The sequence below is a fragment of the Neofelis nebulosa genome, chromosome X (genome assembly GCF_028018385.1).
Source record: "Neofelis nebulosa isolate mNeoNeb1 chromosome X, mNeoNeb1.pri, whole genome shotgun sequence".
NCBI lineage: Eukaryota > Metazoa > Chordata > Mammalia > Carnivora > Felidae > Neofelis > Neofelis nebulosa.
Genome location: NC_080800.1, coordinates 14,613,620 through 14,633,309, shown reverse-complemented (window position 1 = coordinate 14,633,309; position 19,690 = coordinate 14,613,620). Strand labels below are relative to the sequence as shown.

At 40.4% G+C, this 19,690-nt stretch overlaps 1 protein-coding gene across 1 annotated transcript in view; it reads left to right on the top strand.

Moving 5' to 3' along the window:
* Nucleotides 1-4,453, top strand: part of BEND2 (BEN domain containing 2) — a 44,996-nt gene extending 40,543 nt beyond the window's left edge. The window contains 1 exon segment of the mRNA XM_058714327.1: nt 4,266-4,453. Within this exon segment, the coding sequence (XP_058570310.1) occupies nt 4,266-4,453 (188 nt within the window).
* The last annotated feature ends 15,237 nt before the right edge of the window (nt 4,454-19,690 follow it).

Here is a 19,690-nt window from a genome sequence, read left to right as displayed (position 1 = left end):
TTCCCCTTTTTCCACATCCTCACCAACACCTATTGTTTCTTGTGTTGTTGATTGTAGCCATACTGACAGGTGTGAGGTGATATCTCATTGTAGTTTTGACTTGTATTTCCCTGATGCTGAGTGATGTTGAGCATGTTTCCATGTGTTTTGGCAATCTGTATGTCTTCTTTGGAGAAATGTCTGACCATATCTTCTGTCCAGTTTTTAATTGGATTATTTGTTTTCTGAGTGTTGAGTTTTATAAGTTCTTTATATTTTTTGGATAGAAACCCTTTATCAGATATGTCATTTGCAAATATATTCCCTCATTCCAGCAGTTGCCCTTTAGTTTTGTTGATTGTTTCCTTTGCTGTGCAGAATCTTTTTATTTCGATGAAGTCCCAATAGTTTATTTTTGCTTTTGTTTCCCTTGTCTCTGGAGACCTATCTAGAAAAATGTTGCTAGGGTTGATGTCAGAGAGGTTACTGCCTGTGTTCTCCTTTAGGATTTTCATGATTTCATGTCTCACTCACATTTAGGTCTTTAATCCATTTTGAATTTATTTTTGTATATGGTGTAGGAAAGTGGTCCAGTTGCTGTCCAGCTTTCCCAACACTATTTGTTGAAGAGATTGTCTTTTTCCCACTGGATATTCTTTCCTGCTTTGTCAAAGATTAATTGACCATATAGTTGTGGGTTCATTTCTGGATTTTCTATTCTGTTCTATTGATCTATGTGTCTGTTTTCATGCCAGTACCATACTGTTTTGATCACTAGAGCTTTGTAATATAACTTGAAGTACAGAATTGTGTTGCCTCCAGCTCTGCTTTTCATTCTCAGAGTTGCTCTGGCTATTTGTGGTCTTTTGTGGTTCCATACTAATTTTAGGATTGTTTGTTCTAGCTCTGTAAAAAATTCTTGTGGTATTTTGATAGGGATTGCATTAAATGTTAGATATTTTAACAATATTTGTTCTTTAAATACATGACCATGGAATGTCTTTCCATTTCTTTGTGTCATCTTCAATATCTTTCATCAGTGCTTTATAGTTTTCAGAGTATAGGTCTTTCAACCAAGAGTATACCTCTTTGGTTAGGTTTATTCCTAGGTATCTTATGGTTTTTGGTGCGGTTGTAAATGGGATGAATTCCTTAATTTCTCTTTCTGATGCTTCATTATTGGTGTATAGAAATGCAACAGATGTCTGTACATTGATTTTATATCCTGACTTTACTGAATTCGTGTTTCAGTTCTAGCAATTTTTTGATGGAGTCTTGCAGGTTTTCTATGTAGAGTATCAGGTCATCTGCAAATAGTGTAAATTTTACTTCTTCTGTGCTGATTTGGATGCCTTTTGTTGCTTCTTGTTGTCTGATTGCCATGGCTGGGACTTCTAGTACTATGTTAAATAACAGTGGTGAGGGTGGCCTAGGGGGCTCAGTTGGAAGAGCAACTCTTAATCTTGGGATCCTGAGTTCAAGCCCCATGTTGGGTGTAGAGATGACTAAAAAAAAATAAATAAACTTAAAAAAATAACAGTGGTGAGAGTGGACATTCCTGTCTTGTTGCCGACCATAGAGGAAAAGCTCTCAGTTGTTCTCCATTGAGGATGATATTGTGGGTTTTTCATACATGGCCTTTATTATGTTGAGGTATATTCCCTCTAAACCTACTTTGTAGAGTGTTTTTATCATGGATGGATGTTGCACTTTGTTAAATGATTTTTTTGCATCTTTTGAAATGATCATATGGTTCTTTTCTTTTATTAATGGGGCATATCATGTTGATTGATTTGTGAATATTAAACCACCCTTGCAGCCCAGGAATAAATCCCACTTGATTGTGGTGAATGATTCCTTTAATGTACTGGTGGATTCGGTTTGCTAGTATTTTATTGAGCATTTTTGCATCCATGTTCATCAGGAATGTTGGCCTGTAGTTCTCTTTTCTTAGTGGAGTCTTTATCTGGTTTTGGTATTAGGGTAATTCTGGCTTCATAGAATGAATTTGGAAGTTTTCCTTCATTTTCTGTTTTTTTGGAAAAGTTTGAGACTAAGAGGTATTAACTCTTCTTTTAAATGTTTGGTAGAATTCACCTGTGAAGCCATCTGGACTTTTGGTCCTGGACTTTTGTTTGTTGGGAGAGTTTTTTGATTACTGATTCCATTTTTTGCTGGTTATTGGTCTATTCAAGTTTTCTATTACTTCCTGTTTTAGTTTTGGTAATTTATGTGTTTCTAGGAATTTATTCATTTTTTCCAGGTTGTCCAATTGGTTGGCATATAGTTTTTCATAATATTCTCTTATAAATGTCTGTATTTCTGTGGTGTGGTTATTTATCCTCTTTATTTAATTTATTTGGGTCATTTCTCTTTTCTTTTTGATAAGTCTGGCTAGAGGTTTATCAGTTTTATTAACTTTTTTCAAAGAACCAGCCCCTGGTTTCATCGATCCATTTTTTTAGTTTCTATGTCATTTATTTCTGCTCTGATCTTTATTATTTCCTTCGTTTTGTTCGTTTTAGGCTTCGTTTATTGTTCTTTTTCTAGCTCCCAGATTTCCACAGTCCTGACCTTCTGTTGTTGCATGCCTTGCTACTTTCCTCGTTTATAAGCCCTACGAACGCATCTGCTTCTGACACCTTTGAATCAGCAGGTCTCTTCGCTGTGGGATTTTTCAGTGGGAACTAACTCTGGAGTGTAGCATTTCTCATTTGCACAACTGTAAACTTTTTCCCCAGGAAACTTCTTTCATGACTAGTGTTTCAGAGAACATTTTTTGGGAAACACCAACCACTTTAGGCTCCTTGTTACAGCCGGTTGAAAGCTTTGCAGATGCTGTATTTGTCTTCCAGTCTATTAGTTATCCATCCCAGCTTTGCTGTCATGGGCAGATGGGCCAAGCCTGCTTTCCATAACTTCTTTTTTTGTGAATAAAAATGTCTGGCAGCATAAAAAACACTAGTGACATACCAGTGAAAGCCTCCTCCCAGGCTACCACTGATGTATTAAGTAGTCCTTTGAATATGAAAATTTTTTAACTTTGTCACATACCTTGCTAAAAATTTTGGACTTATGCTGTTTTTATGTCATTATCCTGATTTCCCAGCTTCTTAATCTTATTGAAAAATAAATGAGATTAATGTACCCAACTAATGCTGGCCTGGATTATTCATCAGGTCCTTTTGTAAGACCTCAGATTTACTTCAGAAATTACCGAGGGGCGCCTGGGGGGCTCAGTTGGTAAAGTGTCCAACTCTTGATTTTGGCTGAGGTCATGATCTCACGGTTCATAAATTTGAGCTCTGCGTCGGGCTCTGCACTGAAAGCGCAGAGCCTGCTTGGGATTCTGTCTCTCCCCCCCTCTCTGCCCCTCCCTCATTTCTTTCTTTCTCTCTCAAAATACATAAATAAGTTTTAAAAAAGAAGTTACCTAAAAAAGTATCTGAGGACAGTTCTGCTCTTCCAGTTAAATAACATCTCTCTTCTCTACCTTTCCCTTTGTGTGTGCTCCTCCTTTCTCTAATATCCTAAATTTTTCTAATTTGAGCTTTGTTGCTTTGTTACCTTCCCTTATAGACGGTTTCCTCTAACTGCAAGATCTAGAGACTCTCATTCTTTCTTGTCTGAGATAAACCAAGCAGCACCAAAAAATTTAGCAGTTACAGCTTCTTGCCTCTAAAAGTATAAAAGTGGGGCACCTGGGTGGCTTAGTTGATTAAGCATCGGACTTTGGCTCAGGTCATGATCTCACAGCTTGTGAGTTTGAACCCCATGTCAGGCTCTGTGCTGACAGCTCAGAGCCTGAAGCCTTTTGCAGATTCTGTGTCTCCCTCTCTCTCTGCCCCTCCCCTGCTCACACTCTGTCTCTCTCTCAAAAATAAATAAACATTAAAGAAAAAAATTAAAGTAAAAAAGACACTTCAGCATCTTGTGTGTTACAAAGACTTGGCATGTCATGTTATAATGAGTAACATGCATGTTTGATAAATTTAAGAATGAGAAAAGTTTACATTGGGTATTGAAGGCAGGAGAGGATTTCCATTCTGGTTATGTAGTAAGTTCATGGGATATTGTTATTTTACTATGATTTAAGAATGGAGCTATTTCATGTTATCCTTTTAGATGAAAAGATTTGTTCAGCTAATTTAATAATATAGTCCATGTGTTTTAAAGTTTTAATGACCCTTTCTTTCATAGACACAGCAATAGAACTGAGGCTGAATAAATTCATTTCTCTGAGAAGTGATTTCTGAGTAACTAATGTTTTTGGATTTTACCACCAGAATTTCTTGGAGACGCCTACCTAACCTGCGATCTATCAGAAAGTGGATATGACTGGAAGTTGTGTGTGACAGCTATCAATAGTTGTATCCGTAGTCTTAGATGTGACTTCAAGAAGTCCACATCCAAAGCATAGCCGCTTCCAGCAACAAACCCTTTAACAGAGTCAGAGCCAAGAGATATCGACTGACTGAAGTACTTGAATGTCAGCCATTCTAATTCTACATTGTTTTTACTGCTGTATCATCCTGTAAGTTTCTCAAGTTATAATTCAAAAATTAGCTTGTTGTAGTGGCAGTGTAGTTCTGCATTCACAACCAAAGAAATATCCAGTGTTCTTTTTCTGCCCACATAGAATTGCATTAGGAAGAATTGCGTTAGGAAGATGTGTAATGTTTCATCTCATGAACAAAGTGATGGGTGGCATTCCAATAAGAACCTCTAATTAAGGGAATGGTAGTAAACTCCTGAAGGTTGTTTTCACTGCTGTTTTAATATAGAATGAGAATAGCACATTTAGCTCTTAGTGACAGAGGAAATCTGAGCACCAGTGACACAGTGGTAAGGTAGAGAGCCATAGTTGGATAGGCAAACCATAATGCCAAGTGTAGGAATTTGTAGGTAGTGGATATTCAATATTTGTCAAGTGAATCGTCACTGTAGATCTTAGGCCTGAACTCCACTGACTCAGCAGGGAGGTGTGGTTTGCACATAACCAAATCTCCCATGTTGGTTTTCTTATACATCCATCCATAGGGGATTCATAGGATTGACATCTCATTGTTTGACCCAAGCTTTCCAGACATGAGACCTATGTTTTTTTGACTTACTCCTGATAAAAAAAACAGCATTCTTCTAATTACCTCCGGTTAATATTTTATCACAGCAGTTTTCTAAGAGTCAACATAGAAAATCCTATCAGGCAGCTTTTTGGTTCCATTGAAGTAATTTAAATTTAAGAATATATCACTATGAATAAAAAGAATCTGACCAGATTAAGACACTAACATTTTTGTTGTTGTTGTTTCTGAAATGTCTGGGTGAAGGTTTATAAACAGACCGTGTTTTTCTGATTTTACTGTTGAAATGCATACAAATTTAAATCTTACAGTGTTTAAATGAAAAAAAAATTGATCAGAGATTCAATTAGAAAAAAGTGATCTTAAAAGATATTGGCAAGAATATTGGAGAATGAAAAAAAATTCCATTTTGCTCATGAGTAGGATTTTATTTTTAGCTTAAGCACTTTAAAGTTCTTGAATGTGTGAGCCATAGAAATACTGTATAATTTCATTGTTTGATCGTTTATGTTTAAGAAACATTTTGTCAAAAAAGAGAAATATTCCGTTAGTTATAATGCCATCTTTTAGCTTTCAACCTATCAAACGGTCTTCAGTTACATTCATTTTATAGCATCTTTAGTTATTGTTAAGAAGCAAATTTTTTTCCTTGTGGGAGTTCACTCTTTATCTGCAGTCATTTGCTTATGACCCATGGATTTTCCTAGATAAGTTTTCTGATCCTAGATTAGTTTTTTGATTAAGGCAAAGAAGAAATTCAATAGAAAGTAATGAATAGGTCAGTCAATGTAATTTGTGTGAAAGTTGACAAGTCTTGTTATTTTGGTGACTTGTGAAATAGTTTAGGATTGTTTTATATGGTTAATTTGTAGAATAGATACATTTTTCAAATGACATCTTTTGAAAACTCAACTTAGAATATTTTAGTGAAATATGGTATAATTAATTTTAGAAAAATAAGATGTAAGATATAATTTTTATGACTCTTACCCAAATATATAATTTGCTGTTAGTTGCCTTTAGGTTAATAAAATTATAGTATTTCTATGCATACCTTTATATGTTTAGGCTATGTTACAGTGATCTTTAAAAGTAAATAATTCGAGGGAGTTCCGGAAGATGGCGGCGTAGGAGGACGCTGGGCTCACCGCGCGTCCTGCTGATCACTTAGATTCCACCTACACCTGCCTAAAGAACCCAGAAAACCACCAGAGGATTAGCAGAACGGAGTCTCCGGAGCCAAGCGCAGACGAGAGGCCCACGGAAGAGGGTAGGAAGGGCGGCGAGGCGGTGCGCGCTCCACGGACTGGCGGGAGGGAGCCGGGGTGGAGGGGCGGCTCGCTGGCCAAGCAGAGCCCCCGAGTCTGGCTGGCAAAAGCGGAGGGGCCGGACGGACTGTGTTCCGACAGCAAGCGCGACTTAGCATCTGGGAGGTCATAAGTTAACAGCTCTGCTCAGAAAGCGGGAAGGCTGGAGGACAAAGGGAGGGAGAGCTGCTGAGCCCCCGGACGGCAGAGCTCAGCTTGGCGGGGAACAAAGGCGCTCGCCAGCGCCATCTCCCTCGCCAGCGCCATCTCCCTCGCCCATCCCCCAGCCAAAATCCCAAAGAGAACCAGTTCCTGCCAGGGAACTTGCTCGCTCCGCGCAAACACCCAACTCTGTGCTTCTGCGGAGCCAAACCTCCGGCCGCGGATCTGACTCCCTCCCGCTGCCACAGGGCCCCTCCTGAAGTGGATCACCTAAGGAGAAGCGAGCTAAGCCTGCCCCTCCCGCCCCCGTGCACCTTGCCTACCCACCCCAGCTAATACGCCAGATCCCCAGCACCACAAGCCTGGCAGTGTGCAAGTAGCCCAGACGGGCCACACCACCCCACAGCGAATCCCGCCCCTAGGAGAGGGGAAGAGAAGGCACACACCAGTCTGACTGTGGCCCCAGCGGTGGGCTGGGGGCAGACATCAGGTCGGACTGCGGCCCCGCCCACCAACTCCAGTTATACACCACAGCACGGGGGAAGTGCCCTGCAGGTCCTCACCGCTCCAGGGACTATCCAAAATGACCAAACGGAAGAATTCCCCTCAGAAGAATCTCCAGGAAATAACAACAGCTAATGAACTGATCAAAAAGGATTTAAATAATATAACAGAAAGTGAATTTAGAATAATAGTCATAAAATTAATCACTGGGCTTGAAAACAGTATACAGGACAGCAGAGAATCTCTTGCTACAGAGATCAAGGGACTAAGGAACAGTCACGAGGAGCTGAAAAACGCTTTAAACGAAATGCAAAACAAAATGGAAACCACGACGGCTCGGATTGAAGAGGCAGAGGAGAGAATAGGTGAACTAGAAGATAAAGTTATGGAGAAGGAGGAAGCTGAAAGAAAGCGAGATAAAAAAAATCCAGGAGTATGAGGGGAAAATTAGAGAACTAAGTGATACACTAAAAAGAAATAATATACGCATAATTGGTATCCCAGAGGAGGAAGAGAGAGGGAAAGGTGCTGAAGGGGTACTTGAAGAAATTATAGCTGAGAACTTCCCTGAACTGGGGAAGGAAAAAGGCATTGAAATCCAAGAGGCACAGAGAACTCCCTTCAGACGTAACTTGAATCGATCTTCTGCACGACATATCATAGTGAAACTGGCAAAATACAAGGATAAAGAGAAAATTCTGAAAGCAGCAAGGGATAAACGTGCCCTCACATATAAAGGGAGACCTATAAGACTCGTGACTGATCTCTCCTTTGAAACTTGGCAGGCCAGAAAGGCTTGGCACGATATCTTCAGTGTGCTAAACAGAAAAAATATGCAGCCGAGAATCCTTTATCCAGCAAGTCTGTCATTTAGAATAGAAGGAGAGATAAAGGTCTTCCCAAACAAACAAAAACTGAAGGAATTTGTCACCACGAAACCAGCCCTACAAGAGATCCTAAGGGGGATCCTGTGAGACAAAGTACCAGAGACATCACTACAAGCATAAAACATACAGACATCACAATGACTCTAAACCCGTATCTTTCTATAATAACACTGAATGTAAATGGATTAAATGCACCAACCAAAAGACATAGGGTATCAGAATGGATAAAAAAACAAGACCCATCTATTTGCTGTCTACAAGAGACTCATTTGAGATCTGAGGACACCTTTAGATTGAGAGTGAGGGGATGGAGAACTATTTATCATGCTACTGGAAGCCAAAAGAAAGCTGGAGTAGCCATACTTATATCAGACAAACTAGACTTTAAATTAAAGGCTGTAACAAGAGATGAAGAAGGGCATTATATAATAATTACAGGGTCTATCCATCAGGAAGAGCTAACAATTATAAATGTCTATGCGCCAAATACTGGAGCCCCCAGATATATAAAAGTAAATAATTCAAGTAAAAAAAAATCTTCCATAGAGGGCCAAAGAGTTTGGACAGAGTTATTCAGATTAATTCACCTAAAATAATCTTTGGCCTCACCATTCAGTTTCACAAATAATTTTACGAACTACTGGTAATATAGCTAATATGGAAAAGTAATAAAATTATATCTTAGACAAGATTAAATTTCAAATTTTATATGCAGATTTCAAATTTGATTTTTATTTTGTGTTATCTGAAATATCCCCTGGATTAGAAGCAAAATTACAAGAACAAAAACTTTATATTTACCAAAATTTTTCAAGATTTACATGGTTAACTTTATTAGGGTGGCTGCTGATATAAGTTACTAGACCAGTCCTGTGTAATACTATTACCAACATAATGGTAATGTCACTAGCCACGTGTAGCTCTTAAACACTTGAGATGTGGCTAATTAGACAGGAACTAAATTTTAAAACTTTACCACATTTTAGCTGATTAAAAATTAAATTAAAATAGCCACATGTGGATAGTGGGTGCTGTATTGGCTAGCACAGTTTATAATACCCATTACTTCTTTTTTTAAAAATTTTTTTTTTTAACGTTTATTTTTGACACAGAGAGAGACAGAGCATGAACGGGGGAGGGGCAGAGAGAGAGGGAGACACAGAATCGGAAGCAGGCTCCAGGCTCTGGGCCATCAGCCCAGAGCCCGATGCGGGGCTCAAACTCCCGGACTGTGAGATCGTGCCCTGAGCTGAAGTCGGATGCTTAACCGACTGAGCCACCCAGGCGCCCCCCTTTTTTTTCCCATTATTTCTTTTAAGAAAGTGTTTAAAATGATTTCTTAGTTTGAATCATAATATACGCACAACTTATTTTTATTTTTTTATGCACAACTTTGCAGTCACACTGAGCAAAATAAATTTCATAAAGGTGCTGCATATTTTATTTTAAACTAAGTGAAACCTTTTCTGTCTTCAAAGTATCACAGGATCACTCCATTATTGTATTAGTTCAATGTTAAAGATTTTAAATGGCTGTTCATAAGACTTGTGTTTGATAAATAAGTTTATCTTTCATATGTCTTATTTTACAAATAAATACAATAAATATTTAAAATATTCTTAATACTGATGCTTTGGTTGTTCTTTTACTAATGCAATCCACAATGTTTTTTTTTTTAAATTAACATATTTTTCATCCCGTTCCATAAAAGTGGTACAGTTAGAATGTTTACTTTCTTGCTTAATAAGCAAAATGGAATAGTTGAACCCAGCAACAGTGACTTACTATTGTGGGTATAGTCATAAGGATATTGAAAACTTTGGAAGTGTTTTACCCTTCTTGGGTAAAAAAGAAGTGTTACTAAAGCATAATATCATTTTATACTTTAATATTTATTTAAATATGACACATTTTTATTTGTAATAAAATAATAACATTGGGACGGGAAATTAAAAAATAATAAATTAGGGGCGCCTAGGTGGCGCAGTCGGTTAAGCGTCCGACTTCAGCCAGGTCACGATCTCGCAGTCCGTGAGTTCGAGCCCCGCGTCAGGCTCTGGGCTGATGGCTCGGAGCCTGGAGCCTGTTTCCGATTCTGTGTCTCCCTCTCTCTCTGCCCCTCCCCCGTTCATGCTCTGTCTCTCTCTGTCCCAAAAATAAATAAAAAAAAAAGTTGAAAAAAAAAATAATAAATTAGGGTAAAGGAGGTAGTGAGCTTGAACGTGGTTTAGATTGCCACTGTTCCGGAGTGCTGCAGAGATGGTCCTCTACTAGATGCAGAAATGATCTTTAAAGACAAGTGAAAAACAGCTGAAAATCTAAGCCTTACTGGCCAAAGGCCACGTAAACTGTTACCATATATTTAAGTAACAATGTTATTGCCACCTGCGGTAGCTGCTCCGCCCCGCGGGCAAGCAGCCCCGCCCACTCACGGCTGCGCTCAGGTACGCAGGCGCAGGCTTCAAGTTGTTCCCGCCAGTACCTCTGGTATGGCGGGAGAAGGCCTCCCCGACGCGGGTGCGGCCGTGACTCAGTAACCGGCCGGGGCCTGGGCGGTCGCGGCTCCAAGGTGGCACAACTCCTTGTTTGAGGACCAGGGTCCGGCAGACGTGCACCCTGCCGAGTCGAGTTCCTCAGGTGAGCAGCACCCCCGCTTGGGGCTACAGCCTCGGCCCGCCGGTCCGCGTGCTTGTTGTTGAGACCGCCCCCCCCACCCCCACCCCGCCGTTTCTCAGCCCGCCTCAGATTCTCCTGCAATCCCTGCGGGGCGAGACCAGAACGGGGCTCCCGCGAAGCTACCCACGGTGCTGGGGCTCCGCTTGTCGCCCGGGCTCTCTTCCCAGGGAAGGAAGGAACCTGAGGCTCCGGGAGGCCTGTCCGTGTGGTGCTCGCAGGTCTGGGTTAGGGGCGCTGCGATCCGTGTGTAGTTCTCTTACCCATTTCGGGCGGTCTGCCTTGGTCTCTGTGGTGCAGGGGGTGCCTCAGCCTTAGCCCGTGCTTCAAGATTCTCCCAGTGGTCTTGTTCAGGAATGGTTGTTCCAGTGAGGGACGGTGAAATCACAGACCTGTGTGTTGCCGTCTTGGTGATCTCACTCTTAATTTCTGTTTTGAACCTCTACGCGCTGCGGGTAGAAACTTAGCCTTAGTCATTCAAGGCTTTTGAGTTTGCCGAGAATGCAAGTAAAGAGCCCAGGAGGGTGAACAGAGGTAGGTCTGGGAGAATACCAGTGGGTGGGTATTTTCATCCTTTTCTCCAGAATTGATTCTAAGTTTAAGTGGTTTTATACAATGCCAAGAGTGAGGAGGGGGTTCAGAATCAGGTTCTTGTCATTTTTCTTAGCCATCATCAGCTGAGATAACTACTTGATTCACCTGGTCTTTAGCCATTGGCCCAGAACCATTCTTATTCTTGTCCGCAAGACCCATTCGGGTGGAGAAGCTCCTGTCTCTGCTCCTTCAAGCTGGTGGGAATCATTTTGCTGCTGCTTCATTATTTTGTGTCACAGGCCGGGTTTTTTTTTTTTTGTTTTTTTTGTTTTTTTTTTTTTTTAAGTTTATTTGGGGGCGGGAGGGGCAGAGAGATGGAGAGAGAGAATCTCAAGGCTCTGTGCTGTCGTGGAGAGCCCCACACGGGGCTCCATCTCGCCAACCTTGAGATCATGACCTGAGCTGAAATCAAGAGTTGGTCACTTAACTGATTGAGCCACCCAGGCACCCCAGGAAAGGAGTTTCATCCAGTTCTCCATAGACTTCCATGTAGGACTGGGTACATAATTTGCAAGGCCCAATGCAAAATGATGAATTCAATTTTGATACTGTTTAAGTAACACAGTTTTATATTTTAACATTTTGGGATAATTTTGGACTTAGAGAAGAATTGTAAAAATAGTACAGGGTTCCTATACACCCTTCACCCAGCTTCTCATAATGTTAACAGCTTTAATAACCATGGCGCAATTATGAAAACTCAAATTAACATTGGTTCAATATTATTAACTCCAGACTTTTTGTATTTTGCCAGGCTTTCCACTAAAGCTCTTTTTCACTTACAGGATTCAATCCAAGATCCTCTATTGCATTTAATTCTCATGTCTCCTTACTCTCCAATCTGTGGCAGTTCTCAGTCTTCCCTTGTTCTTCCTGACCTTAACATTTTGAAGAGTATTTGTCAGTCTTTTTGTAGCATGTCCCTCAATTTGGGTTTGTTTAGTGTTCTCTTGATGAGACTGAGGTTATGCATTCTTGGGAATGATGTGCTCTTCTCACAGTATCACAGCCTCTTGAACATTTCAATAAAAAAGTTACCGGAAGGTTTGGTAGTTTGTCCAAAGTCCTAGAGTTGCTAGCACCAAAGCCAGGACTGGACCCCAAGTCTCACTTTCATGCTAGGGTTGTTAACACAAACCTATAAATCCTTTAGTATATTTTCCCAAACTACTGACTTATTTGGCATTTGCCTTTTAAAAATGTTTATTTATTTATTTTGAGAAAGAGAGCAAGCACGAGTTGGGGAGGGGCAGAGAGAGAGAGAGGGAGACAGAGAATCCCAAGCAGGCTCCACACTCAGCACAAAGTCTAACCCAGAGCTCAGTCCCATGAACCGTGAGATCATGACCTGAACCGAAATCAGGAGTCAGACACTTAACTGACTGGCACCCCAGCATTTGCCTTTTAGGATTGTGATTCCCGAGTCCTTGTTTGGTCCCTGCACAGTGAAGTAGGAGAAGGGGGATACTGAACAACGGACAGATAACCTAGGAGAAAAATAGTACATACTCCAACTGCTGTGAGGTTAAGTGCTTGTGTCCCTGCTGCTTCGTGGATGGTGGTGATGATGGTCACCACTTAATGAGCTCCAGCTGTGTGCCAGGTTTCACCTAAGCATCACCACCTCCCACTTTTAGAATTTCTGCTTTGCGGAAGAGAAGCTGAGAGCCACATTTCCCATAACCCCTGTGTCAGTATGGTTCCAGTTCAGAGTTTGTTGATGAGAGGAACTTTCATGAAATTTGTGGGCTGAAGAAAAGGAGAAGCTGTTTTGCACCACAATGAGGGCAGATGTGAGATTTACGGAAGCTCCGCCTCTAGCCTGACCTTCCTATCTTTGCCTAACTCAACGGTCTGGGAGTAGCAGGTGTGCAGTAAGCAGGGGCGTTCCTCATTCACCCTGCCTTACCACACCTGAAATTCCACTATTAGTTTGATCTCTTTGGCTTGAGCCTAATTTGACCTTTTCCCCTGTAAAAATAGAGGTTCTGTCTGCATTCATCCTGTATGCTTTCATGGAGCTGAACTTGTTAAATCCATTCCTCACAGTTGGTTCAGTTTGGAGTGTGAGAGAGCATGAGGACATGTTCGTTTTGAGAGAGACTTCTACGCAAAGAAATTAGTGCGATAAGTGTTGCAGCATTCTCTGTAATAGGATAAAAAATTAGAAATGTGTTAAAGAATATTTTTTAAAAGTAAAATTATGGCTCTCAGATATAAAATGAACATATGTTAGAGATTTTATTTAACTTGTTAGGGAACCAATAAGATGTCACAACCATTTCAAAGGATAACCAAACAACATATTTTTATTAGATTAGTAATATTGAAATGAAAGTGCAAATGGAGGCAAAACTGGCTCCTCCCACAGTTGGAGAAGGAATTAATTGAATCTCCACCAATTTATTTGCATGTCTATAGATAAGAATTATTTTCCATTGCTATCAGTTATATACAACTTACAGAATGGAAAATCAGAACCAGATAACCAAGAATGATGTGCTTCAAACAATGAACATTTTTCCACTGAAGCACAAATTTTTACCCATGAGTATAAATATCCCTTAATAGGGAACTGGTAATATTAATAAACTGCTACTACACTGGGAAAAGAAACATCCATTGAAAATGTGGCAGATGCTAAGGTGAAAGGGAAACCAGAGATTTAAAATACATTAAAACAATTTTTTTAATGTTTTTTATCTATTTTAGAGAGAGACAGAGCATGAATTGGGGAGGGGCAGAGGGGGAGAGAGAGAGAGAGAGAGAGAGAGAGAGAGACAGAATCTGAAGCAGGCCTCAGGCTTTGAGCTGTCAGCACAGAGCCCAACGTGGGGCCTGAACCCACAAACTGTGAGATCATGACCTGAGCCAAAGTTGGATGCTTAACCAACTGAGCCACCCAGGTGCCCCCCAGAGATTGAAAATATTCACAATACTTATGTCTCATAGAGGACTTGTCTCCATTATATATTAAGGAATTCTATAAACCAATAACAAAACAATGAACAACCCAATTAAAAAAATGGGCAAAATTCTTGAATGGGTATTTCATAAAAGAACATATTGGAATGGCCAGTAAGCACATGAAAAAGTGCTCAACGTCATTGGTCACCAGAAAAATGCTAATTAAAATTGTTGCAAGATACCAGCATACATCCACCAGAATGGCTAATGTAAAGACAATACAAAGTGGTGATGAGGATTGGACAACTGGAAGGTTATACGCTGCTGGTGGGAATGTAAAATGGCATAGTCACTGGGGCAAAATGTTTGTAGTCTCTAGTAGAGTTATACACCACCTATCACCCAGCAATTATAAGTATATTCTCAAGAGAAATGAGTGCACATGTCCACAGAAAGATTTCTAAAAGAATGTTCATAGCTTCATTCACAAGAGCACCCCCCCCCCCAACTGAAAACAACCCACACTGTGATGGGAATACCACTTAGCAATAAAAACAGAAACAAAATCCCCTGCAAAACTACCAATACATGGAAAAACAGAAATGAATCTCAAAAATATTAGGTTGCATGAGGGGCACCTGTCTAGCTCAGTAGGTTAAGCATCAGACTTCGGCTCAGGTCATGACTTTGCGGTTCATGGGTTCAAGCCCCGTGTTGGGCTCTCTGCTGTTAGCACGGAACCCACTTAGAATCCTCTGTCCACCTCTTTCTGCCCCTCCTCCCCCTCAAAAATAAACGAACATTAAAAAAAAGGAAAAAAAATACTAGGTTGCATGAAAGAATCCAGACACAGAGGAATAGCTACTCTGTGACTCCATGAATGTGAGATTTAACAGGGAAAACTAATGTATAGTGTTGGAAGTCAGAGTAGTGAATACTTCTCTGGGGGTGGCATTGACTGGAAGGGCCATGAGGGAGACTTTCTGGGATAATGGAAATGTTCTATGTATTGATCTGGATGTAGATCACACGGGGATATATGTATGTAAAAAGTCCTCAAGCTGTACTTAAGTTATGTGCGTTTACTGTATATAAATTATACCTCAACAAAGTACTATTAAAAAAAAAAAAAAGGATGGAGCCAGTCTAGATAGACTGATGTGACAATCATGTCCTGACTCAAAAAAGGCTCGTCTCTTCAGTTTGAATAGTGAGTCACAGAACAGTAAATGTAATACAATTCCATTTACGTTATTAAAAACCATGGGTGTGGTTATGTGTAATATGTGAACGTATCACAAGAGATGGAAGATACTTGTCTGGTTTTATTGTGGCTATCCTGGGCAGTGAATAGGAATAGGTGTGGACAGGCATTCTTGTTTGAATCATTGACAATGCGAATGTATGCATAATTAAAAATAGGCCAAGTTGGGGGCGCCTGGATGGCTTAGTCAGTTAAGCATCCAACTCTTGATTTCAGCTCTGGCCATAATCTTGTGGTTTGTGAGTTTGAGCCCCATATCAGGCTTTGCACTGACAGCACGGTGCCTGCTTGGGATTCTCTCTCTCCGTCTCTGCCCCTCCCCACTTGTTCGTTCTCTCTCTCTCTCTCTCTCTCTCAAAATTAATAAATAAACTTAAAAAAATAGGCCAATTTTAATTAATATTAGCAGAAACTGGAATATGTGCTCTAGAAGAAGCGTTGCTGAAATGGATAGTTACACAGTTGGGCCGTGCTGGTCCTGAGACCTCACCTGGATGTCTTACGAGAAAAGTTTCCTTTGGTTAAACAGTGGGATTTTTAGCAGCTCTCTATAAAGCCATAGCCAAAGATCTATGAATCCAGTCTAGGACAAAAATACAGTTTTGGTATTTCAATGCCTTCTAGCATTATGTATTTCACACTGCAGGCCATTTCCTGTCAGTGAGTGATAAAATCAGTTTAATGAGTTGAGACTAGCATTTCTTTAAGAAAAAATTTTTAAAATGTTTTTACTTATTTTAGAGAGACAGAGAGAGAGAGAGGGAGGGAGGGAGGGAGTCGGAGAGGGGCAGAGAGAGAGGGAGACACAGAATCTGAAGCGGGCTCCCAGCTCCAAGCTGTCAGCACAGAGCCGGATGTGGGGCTCCAACTCACAAACCGTGAGATCATGACCTGAGCCGAAGTTGGACGCTTATTCGACTGAGCCACCCAGGGACCCCTGGGACTAGTATTTCTAAGAAATGAAATAGAAAATATCACAGGACAATATTATTTTGGAAAACGTTCATCTTAGTTTTGTATTTCTACTGTATATAGGGACTGGACTGCCATGTAAAATGCTTTTCTTATTTGGATCACAATTCAAAAATATTTGAAAGCCACAGGCTCTAGTAAGTTCAGCTCTCTGCTCTGCTTAGCTCACTGCATTGACAAGTGTAGGTTTACTGGTTCTCCCTTGCTCTGTAATTTAGAGAGATTTGGGGGACAGCAGGAATGGGAATGACTTTACCTTAGGCTACAAGGGGGACACCACCTTCCCTTTAAGCAGAGCCCCAAGTGACTCCTTCAGGGGTGGCCTTTGGCATCCACATCAGGCTTAGGAGGGACTAAGGGAGGGACTGGATCATAGTGGGATTGTATTTAGTGGAATGAACATTTTACATTCCACCCATCATCTGACCCTTGAAATACTTGCTTTTTAATCCTTGAAATCCTTGTTGTTTTAAACAGAAGCTATTTCAGATGTCTGTTTAAAGGAAATGGCAGCTGCCAGCCTTCAAGATGTAGGTGATGGTAGGTTTCTTTTATTTTCCCTTTTCAAACACAGGAAGAGTGGTGTGGAGGTGTGGGAAGGGAAGAGAAAGAGAGGGGGAGAGAATAAGAGAAGCATATATATGCATACTTATGGATACTTATGCATACTTATGGTCCAATATATTTTCCTTATCCCTAAATGGCCAGATAAGGGCTCTGCTTAACTGAAACACCTGACTTGAACAGGACTATTAAAGCCCAGTCTGAGGAGGTGCTTGTACAGTTGCACTGTTAATATATTCCATTTCCCAAGACTGTTGACACTTCAAGTTTTTAATGGCACCACTTAAGTGAGTTTCCAAGTAAGGCACTTTCTCAAGAGATGTTCCTGAAATAAAATGTACATTTTAGTGGATGGCACTTTTCTGTATTAGCACTTGTGTTTTCAACCTAATTGTTGGTTTACTTAAGTGATGGATGATGTTTATTTAAGGAAGACCTAACACATTGATATGTTTTTGTGATGCCTGGCCATGCAGTATCTGTACGTAAACTTACTGAGTTCCAAGAGTAATTATTGTTTAAACACCCTTTTGATCTGCCTAAGAATACCAGCCTAATAAGAAAAGCCATTACCAAATTTACCGACTGGGTTTGAGAACAGAAGTGTTCACATAAGCACACTTACCAGTTTGTCACTTTAATTAAAGGATATTAACCAATTCTTAGACCTTAGCGTGTATCTGTGTATGCGGGTCGGTATTCTAATGTGTGATGGGTCTGATACACAAGGGTATAGAATACTATTTGGGTCTGTTGGGGATGGAGGGGATCAAGCTTTGTTAGTTACTCTTTGTATACTAACCAGGTCATGGATGAAATTGAAGACTGATCTTTTTTTTTTTTTTTTCCCCCCTCAGATGGGCCTGTTGTTTCTAGGTATTACTCTAGAAAAGTATTTTTCAAACTTCATTCTGAGAAACCCCATGGATTTCACAAATGTTTGATTAGAGTATCATTGATAACAACATTTAAAATATTTTAAGCCTGTAATTAATGGAATTGTTAGTTTTCTTATGTGTGATGATGTGGTGGTGGTATATATTGTGCTTATTCTTGGGAGATGCATGCAGAAGTGTTTAGAAGACAAGTGGTATGAGGTTTTTAATCATCCTTTCAAGTGGTACAGCAAAAGAAAATGTAGATGTGGAAGGACAAGGTATGCTAAAATGCTAAGAGTTCTTGAATCTCAGTGGGAGTATATGAGCATTTATGATATTCTTTATGTTGGCTTGACAATTTTCAAAATAAAAATTCGGGGAAATATGTATATACATGTTTTAAATACTGTATATAAATATAACTATGTGGAGCGACTGAGTTAAATATGGCCAAATGAGAGTGCTTATTGGATCCACATGTAGGCTCCATGGGTATTGCTTGTACTTTCACGTGTCTGAGACCTGAAGGCAGATGTTTACATGCACAAGTTAATGGTGGGTGCTCTGTCGGGGAAGGCAGCGGGATTCAGCAGGAGGAGGAGCTGAGCTGTGATGCAGTACTAACCAAGACCTCAGCCCAAATCACCGGAGCTCTGCAGCTGGGATGGCGCTTCCTGGTTGTCCTTGAGGCAAGGGGGCCAGGGCTTCATGCCTCTTCACCCACCAGTCATTGGATGTGAGCTACCCTGGGAATGGGGAGGTAGGAGAATGTGGAGGGGCGGAGGGTGATGTAGTGGGGAGGCAGCACTCATAGCATCTGGGAGATGGATGTGTCGTTCTTGAAGGGGGTTCTGGGTGGCTCGCCACAGTATCCAGTACATAGCTTTTCTTTAATTTGTTTATTGCAGTCACATTCTTGTAGATGTATCCTTACTTTGTGAAGTTACAACTTTGTCAGATGTTTGTTTTGTTTCAGTAATTCAGGCCTTTGGATTAGTGCTCATGTAAAACACCTTCTCAAACTTATGTGTACTACACTCAATTAAATGTCCTTGTCCCCCCAAAAAGGGAACTTGTAGTAGCTTTCGTTGTGTCAGTATCATATTACATACAGTTGTAGGATTTTAGGTTTCTTCTTTCCTTCTTTTCATATACTTAAAAAAAAATTTTGCTAAGCCTTGGGTGCTTCTTATCTGACTTAGAACTTACAAAATAAATTTAGACAACATGCCACTTTTAAATCTGCTTTTTATGTTGAAGATTCAAATAAGATTATTTTGCTTAACAAGGAATTTGCCCTTTGAAAACCATTGGCCTATGATCCCTCTCCTATCTCTAGCCAAGTTCTGACTTCCAAATATGAATATGAAGTTTGAAAACAATAAAAGATAAAAAGGGAAGTTTTGTGATGCTAAGCATAACTGGCATCTGACTGCTGAGCTTCTCCGTCCTGATCATAAGTGAGCAAGAACACTGTGCCCTTTCTGCCTGCACTAGTTGCTCCCTGGAACAAGGACAAGAATGAACAAGGGAAGTTCTCTTCTGGTTGTCATTTTAAGCATTTGTTTCCTTCTCATTTTCTTTTTTCCCCTCTTTGCCACGGTTTGTGATACGTGCTTCGTTTATTCAGGCAAGGGGATAACATTCTCCCACTGGAGAAGAAAAACAATAGCCCCAGAAGCAGAAGCCACACGTTGCAAAGAACTCAAAGTCACTTTTCCTGGGGAAAAAGCTTTATCTTAGAATGGATTTGGCCTTCTAAAACATGGATACAAATAAGGAGGGGGAGTGTAAATATAACCGCCCAAATCTCTATAAAGCTATTTAAACTGCAGAGTGGTGAAGCAAGATCTTAAATTCTTTCAGAAAATGAAAGATCTTTTTGAACTATTTTTTGCTGTCCTACATGTCACTT